Source organism: Callithrix jacchus, chromosome 1 (assembly GCF_049354715.1).
Source record: "Callithrix jacchus isolate 240 chromosome 1, calJac240_pri, whole genome shotgun sequence".
Taxonomy (NCBI): domain Eukaryota; kingdom Metazoa; phylum Chordata; class Mammalia; order Primates; family Cebidae; genus Callithrix; species Callithrix jacchus.
This window is the reverse complement of record NC_133502.1, coordinates 105617979-105638834: the sequence shown is the minus strand read 5'-3', so window position 1 is coordinate 105638834 and position 20856 is coordinate 105617979. Positions and strand designations below refer to the sequence as shown.

The following is a 20856-nucleotide window of genomic DNA, read 5'->3' as shown; positions in this document are numbered from 1 at the left end:
TGAATTGGATGTGGCTATTGCCATGAAAAGATTGATATATTACATAATTGTATAAAGTAGGAAACAGTGGGAGAAAGTGTTGTAGTTGCCAAAAACTATAGAAAGCATAAAAGGGATTGATGACCGACTCCTGGGCAAGGTACCTGAAGTACAGTAACATACGTTATATAGTAATATGGAGATTAGATGAAAAGGAGCTATCTAAGAGGAATGAGTGCATGAACAAAGATAAGGAAATATGAAAGCATAGCATTATAAGGAATAGTTGGGAATTCATTGGAATGTATAGTGCATGTTGGAAGATAAAATTTGAAAGATAATTTAAGTTCACAGTTAGGTGGTTGCTCCCTCATTTTCTAGCTACATTTTATAAATTTTATCTCCATCTATTAGCTTAATCTGTTTTTTTCTTCTTGTCTCAGAGCATTTGATGTTCTGTTTCAAAACATTCACACTACTATCTCTTCTCATTTAAAACCTCCTGCCGTTGATTATCTTTCTTTCTTGTTTTCTTCATTCATTCCTTGAACTTCCCTTTGACCTTTTATATTTCTCTTACTCAGATCTTCTCTTCAGAGCACTGTTTTTGGGGAAATTGTCACCTTTGCAAACACCTTGCAGTCTGTCTAGAAAGAGCCAACCACACTCTATTCTCTGCCCTCAATATACTCTAGACATACGTTTTTTGGTACCTATCACAATGCAGTAGTTAACTTTCAACATTGCATTTCCCACGTGATTATGATCTTACTCATTGGTTGGTTTTCAGTTTTGCCTTCTCATTGGTACATAATTGGTCCAATAAATGTTTCGGTAAACTGGGTAAGTGTATTACCATTAGTTTAATTTGGAGAAAATTAAGTTTTTGTCTTTAAGTATTAGAAGTAAGAGTGGAAAATAGAGTGAAAATGATAGAAAGAATGTAGAAGTAAAAGAGGCTATATCTGTTAACTGTTTAACAAATAACTTAAATGCTTTAGTCAGGGAAGAAGGAAGTCTGATATTGTTTCAAAGTCCAGGGTGCCAGTAGCTGGAAGTCACTGAAGAAGGATATGTAGAAAAGTGGGTAGAGTGGGCCCAGTGTCCGTCTAGCAAATTTAAAGTGCTAGATAATAAATATATTATATTATTAAATATGATATAAATAATATATAATTATATATAATATATAGTACATAATGTATATTTATATATCAATTATATATTTATATACATTAAAAATATAAATAAATCATAGATATTTAACATTTTAGCACTAGAGCTTAGGAAAATAATCAGGGCTGGAGATAGTTTTGACCGTCATTCAACTATAAAGCACAGTGTCATAGCTAGTTTTACAAATATAAAAATATTTCTGAAATGTTTATTATTGGCTACAGCATGGGTTCAAAAATTATTAAGTATAAAATATTGCTAAAATATAAACAGTATAATATTAAAATATAAAGCTTAATCATGTGACATCCAGTAATTTTGTCAGTTTTCTTAAAACCACTCTTCTGCAATGGCAACAAAAACCAAAATTGACAAATGGGATCTAATTAAACTAAAGAGCTTCTGCACAGCAAAAGAAACTACCATCAGAGTGAACAGGCAACCTACAGAATGGGAGAACATTTTTGCAATCTATCCATCTGACAAAGGGCTAATATCCAGAGTCTATAAAGAACTGAAACAAATTTAAAAGAAAAAACAACCCCATCAAAAAGTGGGCAAAGAATATGAACAGACACTTCTCAAAAGAAGACATTTATGTGGCCATAAAAACATACAAAAAAAAGCTCATCCTCAGTGGTCATTAGAGAAATGCAAATCACAACCCCAGTGAGATGCCATCTCATGCCAGTTAGAATGGTGATCATTAAAAAGTCAGGAAATAACAGATGCTGGAGGGAATGTGGAGAAATGGGAACACTTTTACACTGTTGGTGGGAGCATAAATTAGTTCAACCATTGTGGAAGACAGGGTTGAGATTCCTCAAGGGTCTAGAACCGGAAATACCATTTGACCCAGCAATCCCATTACTGGGTATATACCGAAAGGATTATAAATCATTCTGCCATAAAGACACATGTGCATGTATGTTTATTGTGGCACTGTTCACAATAGCAAAGACTTGGAACCAACCCAAATGCCTGTCAGTGATAGAGTGGATGAAAATGTGGCACATGTACACCTGGAATACTATGCAGCCATTAAAAAGGATGAGCTCATGTCCTATTCAAGGACATAGATAAAGCTGGAAACCATCATTCTCAGCAAACTAACACAGGAACAGAAAGCCAAACACTACATGTTCTCACTTATAAGTGGGAGTTGAACAATGAGAACACATGGACACAGGGAGGGGAACATCATACACTGGGGCTATCAGCAGGAGGGGGAATTGGGGGGGGGATAGCATTAGGAAAAATATGATGACGGGTTGATGGGTACAGCACACCACCATGGTATGTGTATACCTATATAACCTGCATGTGCTGCACATGTGTCCCAGAACTTAAAGTGTAATAATTTTTATAAAACCCACTAATGCAGAAAAAAAATATTATATGGATATAAAAAAAAACTCTTCTGCATCTATGGCACACATTTTAATAAAGTTAAATATGTATTGAAAACTTTCATTTGATTAATGTTGGAAAGCTGGTGATTACTTTTTCAACAGAAATTTTTTTTTAGTTCGTGAATTCAATCATGGCATTTATTTCCTTTGAGGCCCACATATCCAGAAAAGCCAAATTCTTTCAGTTATATGTACAAGTCACAGATGATTCTTTGTGGGTTTGCTTCGCATATATGACTGATACAACTTACATATTTTTATATGAAACCATTTATCTTTTTTTTTTTTTACATAGAAATGTGTTTATTGACATGAAGTATAGACATGAAGTATATCATGAAGAAAAGAATTACAAATAGTATTTAAGCATTTTAAGCTATATAGGCTTATACTGAGCTATAAAAAAAGAGGGTGAATAAGTGAATGAATACACGATTCTGGAAGGGGATAAAGAAAAGGTTATGACAGTCAGCCCTGGGTAAGGAAATTATGCCTGACTTTTATTTTCTTCCCTGCATCTTATATTTTTAACAATGTACATGAGTCATTTATGAATAAAATAAAAAACTTTGATATTAAACCAAAAAATATTTGATCATATAGGTTTGGTAGGATAACATTTCTTTTTCATTTCTTTCGTTTTTAGAAATCTTTCTTCATGAAAATTCTTTTTCTTTTAAATGTGTATTTCTTCCTTGAGGAGTGAGATTCACTGGCTATCTTTTTTTTTTTTTTTCCTTATTTTTTTATTGCATTTTAGGTTTTGGGGTACATGTGCAGAGCATGCAATACAGTTGCATAGGTACACACGTGGCAGTGTGTTCTGTTTGCTTTCACCCCTTCACCCACATTTGGCGTTTCTCCCCAGGCTATCCCTCCCCACCTCCCCCTCCCACTGGCCCTCCCTTTTTCCCCCCAGTAGACCCCAGTGTTTAGTACTCCCCTTTCTGTGTCCATGTGTTCTCATTTTTCATCACCCGCCTATGAGTGAGAATATGCGGTGTTTCATTTTCTGTTCTTGTGTCAGTTTGCTGAGAATGATGTTCTCCAGATTCATCCATGTCCCTACAAAGGACACGAACTCATCATTTCTGATTGCTGCATAATATTCCATGGTGTATATGTGCCACATTTTCCCAATCCAGTCTATCATCAATGGGCATTTGGGTTGATTCCAGGTCTTTGCTATTGTAAACAGTGCTGCAATGAACATTCGTGTGCATGTGTCCTTATAGTAGAATGATTATAGTCCTTTGGGTATATACCCAGTAATGGGATTGCTGGGTCAAATGGAATTTCTATTTCTAAGGCCTTGAGGAACCGCCACACTGTCTTCCACAATGGTTGGACTAATTTACACTCCCACCAACAGTGTAAAAGTGTTCCTTTTTCTCCACATCCTCTCCAGCATCTGTTGTCTCCAGATTTTTTAACGATCGCCATTCTAACTGGCATGAGATGGTAACTCAATGTGGTTTTGATTTGCATCTCTCTGATGACCAGTGACGATGAGCATTTTTTCATATGACTGTTGGCCTCATATATGTCTTCTTTCATAAAGTGTTGGTTCATATCCTTTGCCCACTTTTGAATGGGCTTGTTTGTTTTTTTCTTGTAAGTCTGTTTGAGTTCTTTGTAAATTCTGGATATCAGCCCTTTGTCAGATGGGTAAACTGCAAAAATTTTTTCCCATTCTGTTGGTTGCCGATTCACTCTAGTGACTGTTTCTTTTGCCGTGCAGAAGCTGTGGAGTTTGATTAGGTCCCATTTGTCTATTTTGGCTTTTGTTGCCAATGCTTTTGGTGTTTTGTTCATGAAGTCCTTGCCTACTCCTATGTCCTGGATAGTTTTGCCTAGATTTCCTTCTAGGGTTTTTATGGTGCCAGGTCTTATGTTTAAGTCTTTAATCCATCTGGAGTTAATTTTAGTGTGAGGTGTCAGGAAGGGGTCCAGTTTCTGCTTTCTGCACATGGCTAGCCAGTTTTCCCAACACCATTTGTTTAACAGGGAATCCTTTCCCCCTTGCTTGTTTTTGTCAGGTTTATCAAAGATTGTATAGTTGTAGATATGTTGTGTTGCCTCCGGTGCCTCTGTTCTGTTCCATTGGTCTATATCTCTGTTTTGGTTCCAGTACCATGCTGTTTTGATTACTGTAGCCTTTTAGTATAGTTTGAAATCCGGTAGTGTGATGCCCCCCGCTGTGTTCTTTTTGCTTAGAATTGATTTGGCTATGCGGGCTCTCTTTTGGTTCCATATGAAGTTCAAGGTGGTTTTTTCCAGTTCTGTGAAGAAAGTCAATGGTTGCTTGATGGGGATAGCGTTGATTCTGTAAATTACTTTGGGCAGTATGGCCATTTTCACGATATTAATTCTTCCTAACCATGAACATGGAATGTTTCTCCATCTGTTTGTGTCCTCTCTGATTTCGTTCAGCAGTGGCTTGTAGTTCTCCTTGAAGAGGTCCCTTACGTTCCTTGTGAGTTGTATTCCAAGGTATTTTATTCTTTTTGTAGCAATTGTTAATGGCAGTTCGTTCTTGATTTGGCTTTCTTTAAGTCTGTTATTGGTGTAGATGAATGCTTGTGATTTTTGCACATTGATTTTATATCCTGAGACTTTGCTGAAGTTGCTTATCAGTTTCAGGAGTTTTTGGGCTGAGGCGATGGGGTCTTCTAGGTATATTATTATGTCGTCTGCAAATAGAGACAATTTGGCTTCCACCTTTCCTATTTGAATACCCTTTATTTCTTTTTCTTGCCTGATTGCTCTGGCTAGAACTTCCAGTACTATATTGAATAGGAGTGGTGAGAGAGGGCATCCTTGTCTAGTGCCAGATTTAAAAGGGAATGCTTCCAGTTTTTGCCCATTCAGTATGATATTGGCTGTTGGTTTGTCATAAATAGCTTTTATTACTTTGAGATACGTTCCGTCGATACCGAGTTTATTGAGGGTTTTTAGCATAAAGGGCTGTTGAATTTTGTCAAATGCCTTCTCTGCGTCAATTGAGATAATCATGTGGTTTTTGTTTTTGGTTCTGTTTATGTGGTGAATTACGTTGATAGACTTGCGTATGTTGAACCAGCCTTGCATCCCCGGGATGAATCCTACTTGATCGTGATGAATAAGTTTTTTGATTTGCTGTTGCAATCGGCTTGCCAGTATTTTATTGAAGATTTTTGCATCTATGTTCATCATGGATATTGGCCGGAAGTTTTCTTTTCTTGTTGGGTCTCTGCCGGGTTTTGGTATCAAGATGATGTTGGTCTCGTAAAATGAAAAGACAACACCTGAAATCCAAAAATAGTCAAAGTCTCCAGAGTAGAAATTCCAAGTTATTCCATTTTCTGTGTATAAACTCACTCATGTGCACAGCAGGAGCCTAACTTCAAGTCTTGGTGTTATAGGCAGGATCTCTCTCAAATACGAGATGATTTTAAATACATAACCTTGTGCTCACCAGTAAGAAGCCTTGAACATTGTATATTTGAAATTTTAAGGTCAGTTTATTAAGTTCAATGATGAAAGCTATCAGAAGAATATTCTCCTGAAAATAATTTTTTCCTAGAAAAAAGGAAAGGAAAATTAAAACCCTCTGAGCATAGCCACAGATGCTGTGGCAGTCAAGCTTCTCTGCAGATGGGGACAGTCCATTCATTAATCAGCTGAGTCACTCTCTGGGTCAGCAGGATTGTAGTCTGGATCATCTTCATCATCCTCTAACTCCAAGTCGTCCATTTCTTGGAACAAAGACTCATCTATCTCCACATTGTTTCCAGCATCCTCCAAGAACTGGATATCAGATGTGTCAAGATTATGATCTGTTTCAAATAGTTGTTTCCCACTTAATTTATTTTTTCCTGCTTGTTCTTCTTCTTTCATCCTTTTCTTTTTAGTTTCCAAGAGTTCTGCATCAAACTTGGCCTTCCAATTTAAGAAATTCTCAATTGTAACTGGAGTGCCATGGAATAATTGCTTTTCAGCTTCTGCTTCTTTTTGTTTTGTTTCTTTTCTTCTTCTCTTCTAGTTTTTAATCTGATCTACTATTTCATTTAATTTTTCTTGCACAGCTGTCACTAGAGTAAAGATCATCACCATACCAAGATTTTCTTCAGCCTGTAACGCTAGTAATTTTAAAATGTCTGAGATATCATTATCTTCTAGATTTTCCTGAGAGAATATTTCATAAAGGGGAGCTTCATCTGGGTATTTTTCACTGTATGTAAACTTGAGGGTAGTCTGGACAGTTTCATCATTTTCTCCAGCCTCAGATGTCACAGTAATGATGAAGCTGGGTGGACTTTCTGATATTACTTAGCAGGACCTTGTCAAGTGAAGCACTACTGAAGGAGAATGTGGTATCAGGAGAGTCCATTTATATTTTGGAAGACTAGTTGTTAGGAGGGTTGGATCAATGTGCAATCAAGCTGTGAAGGAGTCCCGGTAGATAGACTCCAGAGCCTCCAGCTCGTTGCGCTGCTCCTCGCCGTAATCTGTCATCGTGGCCCTTGCTCTTGCCCATGGATCGCCCAGACACCTAGGCGGCGCGCAGCTGCCGAGACCACCATTTATCTTATAAGTGTACTTTTTAGTAAGTTTGTAAGAAAAATATTCTCCTCTTAAAAATCAACTTGATTAGCTTCCAGAAAGTTAAGATGGTATCTATTTATCTATCTTACATCTAAAAAGTATATGAAAATATAAAAATGTATTACAGTATTATGAGAGGAGGTAAGTTTGTTATACTAAAGCTGTAATTATTTAGTTTAATATGTTTTCCTTTAAAGCATTTTAAAGTGTATCATTTAATCCTATGCAGATCATTCCTTTTTCTGAAGCCGGAAGACGAGGACTATCAAATGTGTGAAGGAATTGACTTTGAAGAGATTATAAAAAATGATGGTGCTCTTCTAAAGAAGAAATGCAGATCTAAAAACCCTTCTAAGAAATCATTTCTCATTAATATTGTTCCAGAAAAAGATAATTTAACATCTCTGTCAGTGTATTCAGAAGATGGTTGGGATTTACCATACATAATGCATTTGTGGCCACCTATCCTACTTCGAAATCTTCTTCCTTACAAAATTGCTTATTATATAGAGGTATTGTGGGATTGTTTTAGTGCCTCCCTGTTTTTGATTTTTCTAGTTTTAGTTTTTTTAAATTATGAAAATAAAAAGTATTTTAAAGATCTAACAAATTAGAATACTAGTTAAGAATTGCTAATAAAGATATTCTTTTGCAACAAGTATGAGAATTATTACTGATACAGCATTCAAAAACTAGACTTCAGTGACAAAAAAGCCTGCTACATCATATTCTTATAGTGCTGATTTTCTTAAAAGATTGTTTGCTTTGTAGAGTTGCTTTTTGTCTTACATACTCTTTGTTTTAACAGATTGTCTGGTTTCTTCCTGTTATAGGAATCCATACATCTTAAGATTTTATGTAAATATTTCATTTGTGATGCTTATCAAATGGAAGAAAGTAGTTCTTCATTGTCATCTATTATGAATTTATTTCACTTTGAGAGTTACCATTCACTTGCCTAAAAAACAATGTTAGACCGGGTTTCTCTCTGTTGCTCCAATTGGAGTTCACTGATGCAGGCATAGCTCACTGTAGCCTCAAACTTCTAGGTTCAAGTGATGTCCCACCTGAGCCCCCTGAGTAGCTGGGACTACAGGTGCATTCCATGCCTGGATAATTTTTTTTTAATTTTTAATTTTGTAGGGACAGTGACTCACTATGGCTTGTTTCCAACTCTTGGGCCCAAGCAATCCTCCTGCTTCGGCCTCCCAAAGTGTTGGGATTATAGGCATGAACCAATACACCCAGCTGTTTACACTTTCTAATACATGTCTCTTCTGAAGGAAAAAGTTAAAGTTGTTTATGGTTTTAAATGTGTTTTTCCATATTGAGTAACAAATTATCATAGTAGTTAAGAATTTGTACTTTTCTGTTAGATAGGTATGAAATTGCATCCGAGCTGTGTCACTTGCTAGCTGTATCTTCTTAAGCAGGCTTTATTGCTTTTTTGAATTTTTTGTTGTAGTCTGTAAAACAAGAATAATAATAAAATTTGCATGGTTAAAACATGGGGAAAATCAAATTAGATGGTGTATGTAAAGGATTTGGTACAGTGTCTGACAGACACAGGGTTCCCATTTATTTATCACTCTAGCACTACCACCACTGGTGTTATTTAGCGGGATATTATTAACTTGTAAAGAATCAATAACTTATTATTTTTGCTTTAATTAATTTAAAATCATGAGATGAGATTCCTATATTATAATAATAGGAAGAGACCAGGATAGAGATTCTGGTGAGATATTCAGATTTACTGTCAATTTATTTTTCTATTCTTGTAGAACTTTTACTTGGATGCTTTTAGTGATCACTTTCTGTCTGCCAGTTACCAAAGGATACGATCAGTTTTTAGAAAGACAGTTCAGCCGTGGTATGGACAAGGGACTAGAGGAGACATGAGCAGTTAGGATGCTCTTAAAATGAGAAGTCATTTAGTGACACGAACGAAGATAATAGAGGGAAATGAGCAGTTTGGAGAAATACATATGATGTAATATAAACAGTGATTGGAAATGGGTGATGAGTGATTATGGTGGTGGTAGGGATTGCTTATTTTGGTTTATAATCAGTTTTTGCCCATATTTTACATTATTTTGTTATTTTCAAAACAAAAATCATTAGTGGTTAAGATTGTCTTTTTGTTGTTTTGCCAGTTGTAGTGTTTTATGTTTATAATTTCCAGTGGAGTTTCACATTATGTTATTTAACCTAATCTTCACAGTTTCTCCTTTGAATTAAGTCATTTAGACCATTTTATCAATACAGTAACTCAAATCTCAGATTAAATACCATATAGAGGTTTACACAGTTGACAAAGTTAGACCTTGAATGTAAATCTTCTGAGTTGTTCTGATGGGTACTTCAAAAGCATTTTGTGCAGCATTTGGAATAAATAAATAGAATTTGGGGACATATTATTCTGCAACATTTTCATTTTTTTTTTTTATTACAGGGAATTGAAAATTCAGTTTTTACTCTAAGTGAAGGACATTCAGCCCAGATTTGTACTGTACAGTTGGATGAAGCCAGGCTACATTTAAAATTACTTGACTATCTTAATCATGATTGGAAAAGTGAATATCACATAGAGGCTAATCAACAAGACATTAGTTTCATCAATTTTACCTGTGTTACAGAAATGGAAAAGACTGATTTAGATATTGCTGTCCATATGACTTATAATACCGGTCAGACAGTTGTGGCATTTCATAGTCCTTATTGGATGGTCAATAAGACTGGTCGAATGTTACAGTACAAAGCAGATGGAATTCATCGAAAGCATCCACCTGATTATAAAAAGCCAGTTCTCTTTTCTTTTCAGCCAAATCACTTTTTTAATAACAATAAGGTATGTAATGTGTATTCTGTTTTTCCCTTGTCTTTAGCCACTTGTCATTTTTTAGTTGTTAAAGGTCTGAGGAATAAATATTATGAAACTTGGGTAGAGATAACATTTGTTAAATATTTGAGGCTAAAATTAGAATTTAATTTTTGGAAAGGTTTAGTGCATTAAGAATATAATATTCTGTTTATGCCAAAAAGGAAATTACCAGTTTAAGCAGGAATTTTTAAAGTACCTAAATTGTAATCTATTTGGAATATTTTTTCCTAGGTTCAACTTATGGTAACTGATAGTGAGTTGTCTGATCAGTTTTCAATTGATACTGTTGGTAGTCATGGAGCTGTTAAATGTAAAGGCCTGAAAATGGAATATCAAGTGAGTTCATTCTGTGCTTATCAAGAAACTTTAATTTTAAATGTTTCTATTAACTGCTTAATTAAATTTTATAAGGATGTTATGATGCATTACAGTTTTTGAACTGTTAACTTTTTTTTCTTAGGTTGGTGTCACCATAGACCTCAGCAGTTTTAACATTACTAGAATTGTGACATTTACCCCTTTTTATATGATTAAAAACAAAAGCAAATACCGTGTATCAGTGGCTGAAGAGGGAAGTGGTAAATGGCTCTCTCTTGATTTGGAGCAGGTGGGTAGATGAATTTAAACTCTTTGGATATATACCTCTTCGGATTCTGTTTTCTCCTTGAAGTTAGATACCTAAAGTCACCATGTAATGTTTTACCTCTCCCCTTACCCCAGTTTTGTTTCAGTTTCATAAATCTTTATTGAATATTTTTACCCAGCTCTAGAGAGATGGCAAGGTTTAATTTTTAATAATTAGATAGGCCGGGCGCGGTGGCTCAAGCCTGTAATCCCAGCACTTTGGGAGGCCGAGGCGGCTGGATCACGAGGTCAAGAGATCAAGACCATCCTGGTCAACATGGTGAAACCCCGTCTCTACTCAAAATACAAAAAATTAGCTGGGCATGGTTGCAGGTGCCTGTAATCCCAGCTGCTCAGGTGGCTGAGGCAGGAGAATTGCCTGAACCCAGGAGGCGGAGGTTGCGGTGAGCCGAGATCGCGCCATTGCACTCCAGCCTGGGTAACAAGAACGAAACTCCGTCTCAAAAAAAAAATAATTAGATAACTAGGAATGCCTAGCTTGTTAAGGGAGGTAGAAATTTAACAGTTACTAACCACTTTGGTTAATATAGAAGCCAAAGACTAGATAAGGTATAAATGCATCAAAGAGAAGGAAATTATTTATTCTCCCCAGGAAGCTATTAGGAATGCCTACAGAGAAGGTTAAGCCAGACTCCTCTTCAAATTATTTGAGGGCAGTAGTAACTTAGAAGTCAAATTTTGATTCTGTGCCATCATTAAACCTTTGAAGAAGGGTTTTCTGAATGACTGACTGAGGTTGATGGAATATTTTATTTTTGAAGAACTTTTATGTTTAATGTTAGGATTAGAGAAGTGTTTGCTATTTCTAGTCATTATTCCTTTTTGCATACAAAACCATCCTTGTGGGATTATTCTGGAAGTATATTCTTTAGAATTTCATAAGGGCTGGTTTTGAAGATAAATGCCATCAGTGTGTTTATAAAAATCTGTGGCTGCCTTCACAGTCTTTCTTTTCTTTGTCTTCGATGTTCTGCAGTCACGCTGCTCTATGTCTATATATGGTTAACTTTTTGTTTATTCTGCTTGAGATGCTTTACTCCTGGATCTGTGGATTAATATATTTCATGCTTTCTGTAAAATTTGCTACTGTTTTCTCTTTAAATGTTGCCTCTCTTTCATTCGTCTACTTTTTCCATCTAAGCCTTTAAATCAGACATGTTAGGCATTCATATTATATCCTCCGTGTCTCTTAATAGCTGTTTTATATTTTCCAACTCTTTGCTTCATTCTGAGTAAATTCTACATAGACAGCTTTCAATTGTTTTTACTTTTGCTGTGTCTGAACTACTATTTAAGTCTTCAACTATTTGAATACTTATAGTTCTTATTTACAGAACTTTTATCTTTTTTCAAGTCTGTTCATTCTTTCAACAAATATTGTGTATTTGTAATGTGACTTGCAATGTACTAGTTAACAAAGCCACAAGTTCCCATCTTTATGTAGTTTACATTTGTGTGTGTGTGGGGGGGAAACATTAAATTAATGATACCGTAGTCAATTTATATATAGTATGTCTCAAAGTGACAAGTCCAATGTGGGAAAGTCTAAGGTAGGATAAGGGACATTAAGAGTTTGAGAGCCAGGGGTGGGCTATAATTTTACGTAAGGTGGTTGGGATGGGACTCATTGAAGTCACATTTGAACAATGACTTGGAGAAAATGAGAAAGTTAGCAATTGTCAAGAGCTCAGCTGAGGAGAGAGCTGAGCTGCCAGGTGTCAGAGTAGCTGATTAAGATAAGCCGCAATGAAAGTAACAGTCAAACCTTTAATCACTTACTGTAATAGTAAAGATTGAGCATCTTTAATCTGAAATTACAAAATTAAAAATGCTCCAAAATTCAAAATATTCTAAAATCCAGAGCTTTTCAAGTGCCAATGTGTTGCTGCAAATGAAAAATTCCACACCTGACACTATTTGTATTACTTTCTTAACTGTATATCTTTTTTTTTAACCTTTAATTACTTATATGTGAATAAGGGTAAGAAAATGGTTGCTTATTGGTAACACAAATTGAGAGTCAGGAATGGTGGTGATGTCACACAACCACAGATTGTCAACATGGGTGGCTGAGATAGTGACACATTTGCTTTTTGATGGTCCCCAGTACAAGCTTTGTTTCATGCACAAAATTATTTAAATATTATATAAAATTACTTTTGGGTGATGTGTATAAGTTGTATGTGAAACATAAATGAATTTCATGTTTAGACTTAAGTACTATCCCCAAGCTATCTCATTATATATATGCAAATATTCCAAAATCCAAAAGAAGTCCAGAATCTGAAACACTCTGGTACCAAGCATTTCGAATAGGGGACACTCAATCTGTGTAAGCAGGAGGCTAAATCAGAGAAAACATCCATTACCACCTATTCTGAAATGGCACTGGACAAGTGTCAGGTGGATCAGCACAAATATGGGAATTGTCTCACTGTCTAGGGAACCTTGAACAAGGTATCCGGCAGTTTTATGGACCTGGGGGATAGAATAGGGCAAAGGCGAGGAGCTAGGAATGGAAATGTATTGAGCACTGAAAGTGGACAAAAAGTGTCTTCACTTTTTGTGAAGTGAGGGTACCCTTGTTTTAAAGTGATCATCTATGTCCCAGTTCTCAGCTCTGACTCCCCGTTTCCCCCGATAAAGAGGTTCTGCAGGGGCTTTGAAGGAAGGCCTCTGCCAAAAGGTTGTCGTAAAGAGCCTCCAGATGAAGTGCCTGGGCTAGTAATGCAGGCACGGGTAAAAAGCTTTGGGGCAGGGTTGCTTCAATGCGTAAGACTGCGGTGTCCTGGCTGTGCGTAAAGTCGGGTTATATTCCTAATCACGTCTTATATCTAGTTCCGTTAATTGCCTTTTATGGTTGAATAAAACTGTCTTTAACAAACTAAGACACTTAGCTCTAACAACCAGGTTCCGCAACATTGTCCTCAAGTCATGTGGTGATGATTGATGATCAGGTATCACAAATGAGCAGTCTCTGAAATATATGAAGGGATCAGTCTGGTCAGGGCCTAAGATGGAGTTGACTTAATAGCTTACAGACAAGGCTGGTTCTTCATTCTTCTTCTTTGAGCTCTGTTTCCAAATTCTTTTGTCCAGTCTTCTTTCTGGTCCCTTGACTGTCTCCTATTCTTTTAGTTTGGTTTCCAAATTACTCATGTTCAAGTTATTTCTTAAAATGCTGAGCTGCTTTCCTACTCTGAACTTCGAATACTGCTTTTACTTTTTTTTTTTTTACCTTTAATTGATGACCAGATGCTAGATTTAATACATGTTCTGACTTGTTATTTTTGTGTGCTTTGACTTCCGCTTAATTACCAAATAATATCCATAACCTGATTTTGATTTTTAGTAACTGAATATTCTGTTGTTCTTAACCTGATCATCTGTGTCCCAGTTCTCAGCTCAGGTTTCTTGCTGATTTTTGACCCTTCTCTGTAAGATCATGACCACATTACAGTCTCTTTTCTTGACAGCAGTTCACTTATCATAGCTCTTCAGAATTGCTCTTCACTGCTTTTTGAATGCACAGTGCTGACAAGTGACAGTACATCTTCAAGTTGAAAGTTTATAACGGTTTAACTAAGCAACCCAATAATAGAGCAGTGTTGAAAGAGGTTTTTTTTTTAGTCTTCCCTGATGGGTATATGAAGATGATTTATGTATTTATGGTAAAATCTGTTCATTTTAATAAATATATATAATGTATATTTTAGTGTATCCCCTTTTGGCCTGAGGATGCTGCTAGTAAACTTCTTATTCAAGTTGAAAAGAGTAAAGATCCTCCCAAAAGGATATATTTTAACAAGCAAGAAAATTGTATTTTATTGCGTCTGGATAATGAGGTAAGGTTTGTTTTGTTTTTTGCATATGTCATTAGAAAAGGTAAAATATACCAACTAGTATTTTATTTATTTTTTGTATCAAATAATTACTGTTGATTTTTTCCCTTTTCCCCAAACATGAACAAACGTTTCTTTTTGTAAAAGGAAACAGAGATGTAAGATAATTTAATTGTTATATAAAAAGTTAGTTGGAATGCCCAGAATACTAGACTGTACCACATCTGGAATGTCACCTATCTGTAATATAATAATTGAGATTATAGAATCTGAAAAATGCAGTATAAAATTCTGAATTGTTTTATTCAGTCATCCCAAAAATTAAATTATCAAGTTAGGAATAGTCTGTTAATAAATGTTATTAGTTAATATTCTTGGGGAAATAATCACATTAAAAATGTTTTCTTTTTCTTTCTTCTAGCTTGGAGGTATTATAGCAGAAGTGAATTTGGCTGAGCATTCTACAGTTATTACATTTTTAGATTATCATGATGGAGCAGCCACATTCCTCTTAATAAATCACACCAAGAATGAACTTATTCAATACCATCAAAGGTGAGATTATCACAAATACAGGAACTCGATGGTGTAAGTCTAGATGATGAGGCATGGTTTTTATGATAATTTTTTTAGAATATAAACACTGATAATGACATCGTAGCTACAAAAATCAATGTTCCATTAAAAAAAGTGTTCTGAAGTATGTAGCAGTAAACTGACTGTATGTCTACAATTTATTTCGAAATGCTTCAGAGAAAGAAAAATGGAAGAGCTGAAGGAGGTGTGGTAAAAGCTTGTTCATTGTTGACTCTGATTAGTAGTCTGTCAGAGTTTGTTATGGGTCTCTGACTTTTGTCTATTTTTGAATTTTTTATATGTTTAATATAGTGTAAATATGTACAATTTCAGATTTTTTTTTCTAACAATAGGTACCCTCTTATTGAGGTGTTGGGGGAAAGGACTCCTTCCTTAAAGACTATAATAGGATCTTCATGGTTTAGGACTATTCTTAAACATCATTCATTTTAATTTGCTGTTATATCTTCCTAGGGCTACTACCATTTATGCAACGTTCTGATCCTCTACATAGTAGTTCTAGGCTATCTTGAATTTATTTTGTTTGCTTTCTTTCTTTGTTTTCACCTGTTACTTTTCAACAAGGACGTATTTATCATTGCATGTACACTTTGCTTCCACTGCTAACTGTACAACTTCTAATCATTGATTAAAATCAAACAGATACTGAGTAAGGACCAGAGGGCTGGACTAGCAAGTACCTAAAACTCATTTTGGGTATCATTCTCTCATCAATTTAAGATGTTAAGAAAGGGGAATGCCTGTTTTTTAAATTATTTATATTATGAAAATAATAAATGTTTCTCAACATGTGTGTGCAAGTGTCTTTTTTATATAATGACTTCTGTTACTTTGGGTAGACACCCAGTACTGGGATTGCTAGATCAAGTGGTAGTTCTACTTTTAGTTCTTTAAGGAATCTCCATCATGTTTTTCATAGTGGTTGTACTAGTTTACATTCCCACCAGCAGTCTAAAAGTGTTCCCTTTCCACCACATCCATGTCAACATCTATTATTTTTTTATGTATATTGTGATAAATTGTGACTATCCTTATAGGAGTAAGGTGGTATCTCATTGTGATTTTAATTTGCATTTCCCTCATAAGTAAGTGATGTTGAGCATTTTTTCCTATATTTATTGGCCATTTGTATATCTTCTTTTAAGAATTGTCTATTTATGTCCTTAGCCCACTTTTTGATGGGATTATTTGTTTTTGTTTTTTTTCTTGCTGATTTGTTTGAGATCCTTATAGATTCTCGGTATTAGTCTTTTGTCAGATGCATAGTTTTTGAATGTTTTCTCCCACTCTGTGGATTGTCTGTTTACTCTGCTGATTATTGCTTTTGCTGTGCAGAAGCTTTTTAATTTAATTAGGTCCCATCTATTTATTTTTGTTTTGTTGCTTTTGAGTTCTTGGTCATGAAGTCTTTGCCAAAGGCAGTGTCTAGAAGAGTTTTTTCAATGTTATATTCTCGAATTTTTATGGTTTCAGGTCTTACATTTAAGTCTTTGGTCCATTTTGAGTTGATTTTTGTATAAGATGAGAGATAAGAATCCAATTTCATTTTTCTGCATGTGACTTGCCCAGGATCCCAGCGGAGATAGTCAAGATACCAGAAAGAAGACTAGACAAAAGAATCTGGAAACAAAAGAGCTAAAAGAACAAGAATGAAGAACCAGCCTTGTCTGTAAACTATTAAGTCAACTCTGTCTCAGGCCGTGACCAGAATAGGATGTCCCTTCACTAGAATAGGATGTCCTTTCCCTACTTTGTGTTTTTGTTTGTTTTGTTGAGGATAATTGGCTGAAAGTATTTGACTTTATTTCTGGTTTCTCTGTTCTGCTCCATTGGTCTACATGCCTTTTTTCATGCTAGTACCATATTGTTTTGGTGACTATAGCACTGTAATATAGTTTGAAGTTGGATAATATAATGCCTCCAGGTTTGTTCTTTTTTCTTAGTATTGCTTGGCTGTGGGGGCTCCTTTTATAGTTCCATATGCACTTTAGGATTTTTTTTTTCTAGTTCTGTGAAGAATGATGATGGTATTTTGAGGGGAATTGCACTGAATCTGTAGATTGCTTATGGCAATATGGTCATTTTCACAATATTGAGTCTGCTCATCCATGAACATGAGATGTGTTTTCATTTGTTTGTTAAAGTTTAATTTTTAAATAAATATTTCCTTCTTATCTAACCTCCCCTGTCATCATCCTATTTCAGTATCCCTCCATTTCTTATCTGTTTGAGTAGAGATTTCTCTTTTGTTTTATTTGAGTATTGTGTTTTGTTTTGTTTTGTTTTGAGAAAGTCTTGGTCTGTTGCCCAGATTGGAGTGCAGTGGCACGATCCAGGCTTACTGCAACCTCTGCCTTCGGGGCTCAAGTGATTCTCATGCCTCAGCCTTCCAGGAAGCTGGGTTTACAGGTGTGTGCCACTATCCCAGCTGTATTTGAGTAGATTTTTGATCTGTCTCTCTATATCTAGTCTTATCTCTAGTAAATCTTACATTTTCCACTAGAATGAGTTTTCTAAAATGAGAAATATAGTAATATCTTTCTTGTTTAAAGTTTTTCCTTTTTTTACCTATTTCTTTAAAAATATACTTCTAGACTGCATTTCTAAACATTTATCTTTCTGTGGCCTAAATCTTACCCTGTGCAAACTGAAGTCTTTGTTTCCTGAATACTCTGGGTCTTTCCATATGTTTTTACCCGAATAGATGTTCCTTTCAGCTCGATAAATGCCATTCTGTGATTATCAAAAAATCAAGAAACAACAGATGATGGTGAGATGATGGAGAAATAGGAACACTTTTAAACTGTTGCTGAAAATCTAAATTAGTTCAACCATTGTGTAAGACAGTGTTGTGATTCCCCAAAGACCTAGAATAGAAATACCACTTGACCCAGCAATCCCATTACTGGTTATGTACTCAAAGGAATATAAATCATTCTCTTGTAGAGATAGATTGCACATATTCATTGCAGCACTATTCATAATAGCAAAGACATGGAATCAACCCAAATGCCCATCAATGATAGACTGGATAAAGAAAATGGAGTACATATAAACCGTGGATACTATGCAGCCATAAAAAGGCATGAGATCATCTCCTTTGCAGAGACATGGATGGAGCTGGAAGCCATTATCCTCAGTAACAGGAATACAAGTTCCCACTTATATGTGGGAGCTGAACAATGAGAACCGCATGTTCCCACTTACAAGTGGGAAGCTGAACATTGAGAACACGTGGACACGGAGGGGAACGACACACGCTGGGGCCTGTTGGGGGCACAGCAGGAGGGAGAGCATTAGGAAAAATAGCTAATACATGTGGGGGGTTAATACCTAGGTGATGGGTTGATGGGTGCAGCAAATCATCATGGAATACATTTACCTACATAACAAGCCTGCATATCCTGCGCATGTATCCTGGAACTTAAAAAAAAAATGCCCTTCTATGTGATCACCTCCCTTGCCATCTTAATCTGTGTACCCGAGTTTTTGATAGCACCTTTGCATATGTAAATTACAGCATTTGTCACCTTGTGTTACTTTCTTGTGAGTTACATGTATACACAGATAGTTACTAGTCTGAGGACTATGGTTAGTTTCCCTTTTTTGGAATTTTTATTGCCTGTCCCTGGTAGTCCAATACATTTTTGCATAAGGAATATTCTGCAATGAATTAAATAGATTAAAATTTATATGAAGTACAACCATTTTAAAATATATTTAAACCAAATTTATTTGCTAATCAACACATTTACATTTGACTTTTTTCATGGGAAAATGAAAACTATGAGTTTGTTTTCTCCTCCACATTTCCTTTTCTTGACTTTTTAAAAAATATGAATGTTATTTCTTTCATATAAAAGTAATAGTTGTTAAATTACTGTTTTAAAAAATTTGATAGAAAAAATGTGAAAGAGGACTATAGTCTCTGTAATCCAAATACTGTCAACATTTTGGTGCCCTGTTTTTTTTTTCCTTTCCTGCCTCCTTTTTTTCTCCCTTTCTCCCTTTCTTCCTTCTTTATGTATCTCTCATATTTGATAGATATTGTGAGCATATATATTTGCTTCAAGCACAATTTTTTTTTTCTTTCTAACTTTAATTACAGGTTCAGGGGATACAAGTGCAGGTTTGTTACATACGTAAATTGTGTGTCACAAGGGTTTGGTGTAGAGATTGTTTAATTTCCCAGGTAAAAGCATGGTGCCCAATAGGTCGTTTTTCGATTCTCTCCCTCCTTTTACCCTCCACCCTCAAGTAGGCTCCGGATGTCTGTTGTTCCCTTCTTTGTGTCCATGCAAAGCATGATTTTACCGAATACGTGATATTCTATCGCTTAAGTGCGCCACAATTAAATAATCCTTAATTGTTCAGAATTTTTATTTGTAATTTTGTAATGTTAGAATCAGTCTATCTTTTGTTGTTGTTTTGAGATGGAGTTTTGGTCTGTTGCCCAGGCGGGAGTGCAGTGGCATTATCTTGGCTCACTGCAACCGCTGCCTCCCAGTTTCAAGTGATTCTACTGCCTCAGCCTCCTGAACACCTGGGATTACAGGTGCATGACACTCACGCCCAGCTAATTTTTGTATTTATAGTAGAGACGGAGTTTGACCATGTTGGCCAGCCTGGTTTTAAACTCCTGACCTCAGGTGATCCACCTGCTTCAACTTCCCAAAGTGCTGGGATTACAGGCATGAGCCACCATGCCCAGCCCAGTTGATCTTCTAATAAGGATCTTTAACCCATTTGTAATAATTTTAATACCTAATTTATGCTTCCTTACCGTATTTTTTGAGGTATATTTTCTTTGAATAATTTTTTGGAAAATGCATATCCTCTTTCAGTTATAGATAATTGCTTTTTTATTATTGAAGGTTTTGATACATTTTAAATCAATTTTAAGATTGAAACAGTATCTGCTAACTTACCCATAAAAAATTGTAATGCTTTTTTACATTTTCTTCAACCTCTTTCCAAATTCTCACTTTCTTTTGAATATAATTTGGGATTTTTCAACCAGATTAATATAAAATGGTTAGCTTTTCAAAATATATATTTTTTTATTCAAATCTCTTTTGGTGTTTGCATTGATTTGTAATATGTTAACAAAAAATGGATTTCTTTAACTGGTTGAGTTGTTCACTACTGGTTCTTTAGTACTTCTATATCCTAGTTGTTAAAATGTTATTTTAAGTTCATCTCTAGCTTGGTTGGAAAAAGTGTGTTATTTTTTTAGTAAAGATTTGTGGGTAGTGTTACGCTAATGCTTGTTTGAAATGTCTTAGTGTTACAAACTTGTGACAATTTGACATAAAATTTTACGTGATAACCTTTTTCTCAAAATTGTGTAGATATTGTTCCATTGTTTCTTGACATTAGATATCATAGAACTGTGAGAGTAGCATTTTTACTTTCTTGTAACTATGATTTTCCTAGATATGTGTTAGTCATTTTTTCCCCTCGTTTTCTTACAAAGATATGTCTAGAACGATACTGTTTCAGAACGATACGGTCTGATACCCAGTGAAGTCTTTTAATCTGTAGAGTTAGCTCCTTCTTCCACTTACAAGAGCTATATTTTATTACTTCTTTGCTTTATAACTTTTGTAATTATTTTTCTTTCCAAGCGTCTTTTCGTTGAGTCAATTTCTTAGATATATTTTTCATGTTTTGTGATTTTCAAGAATAATTGAGTTATTATGTTTTTGCTGTAGTAAGACCAATACTGAGGAAA

General features: G+C 35.3%; 1 protein-coding gene and 1 pseudogene across 7 annotated transcripts in view; one reads left to right on the top strand and one right to left on the bottom strand.

The window, feature by feature from the left end:
- Positions 1–20856, top strand: part of LOC100392727 (intermembrane lipid transfer protein VPS13A) — a 236138-nt gene that overhangs the window by 139555 nt on the left and 75727 nt on the right. For 6 of the 7 annotated variants that reach the window (XR_013533346.1, XR_013533347.1, XR_013533364.1 and 3 more), the window contains exons 47-52: positions 7384–7666; positions 9610–10005; positions 10270–10374; positions 10499–10645; positions 14400–14528; positions 14947–15080. Coding sequence is in view for 4 of the 7 variants with exons in the window: in XM_035272770.3 (XP_035128661.2) it covers positions 7384–7666; positions 9610–10005; positions 10270–10374; positions 10499–10645; positions 14400–14528; positions 14947–15080 (1194 nt within the window). In the remaining 3 variants the exon portion in view is untranslated. The remainder of the gene's footprint in view (positions 1–7383; positions 7667–9609; positions 10006–10269; positions 10375–10498; positions 10646–14399; positions 14529–14946; positions 15081–20856) is intronic. The other variant, XM_078367818.1, reaches the window with a different exon arrangement.
- LOC144581921 (RWD domain-containing protein 1-like) lies at positions 6176–7127 on the bottom strand (annotated as a pseudogene).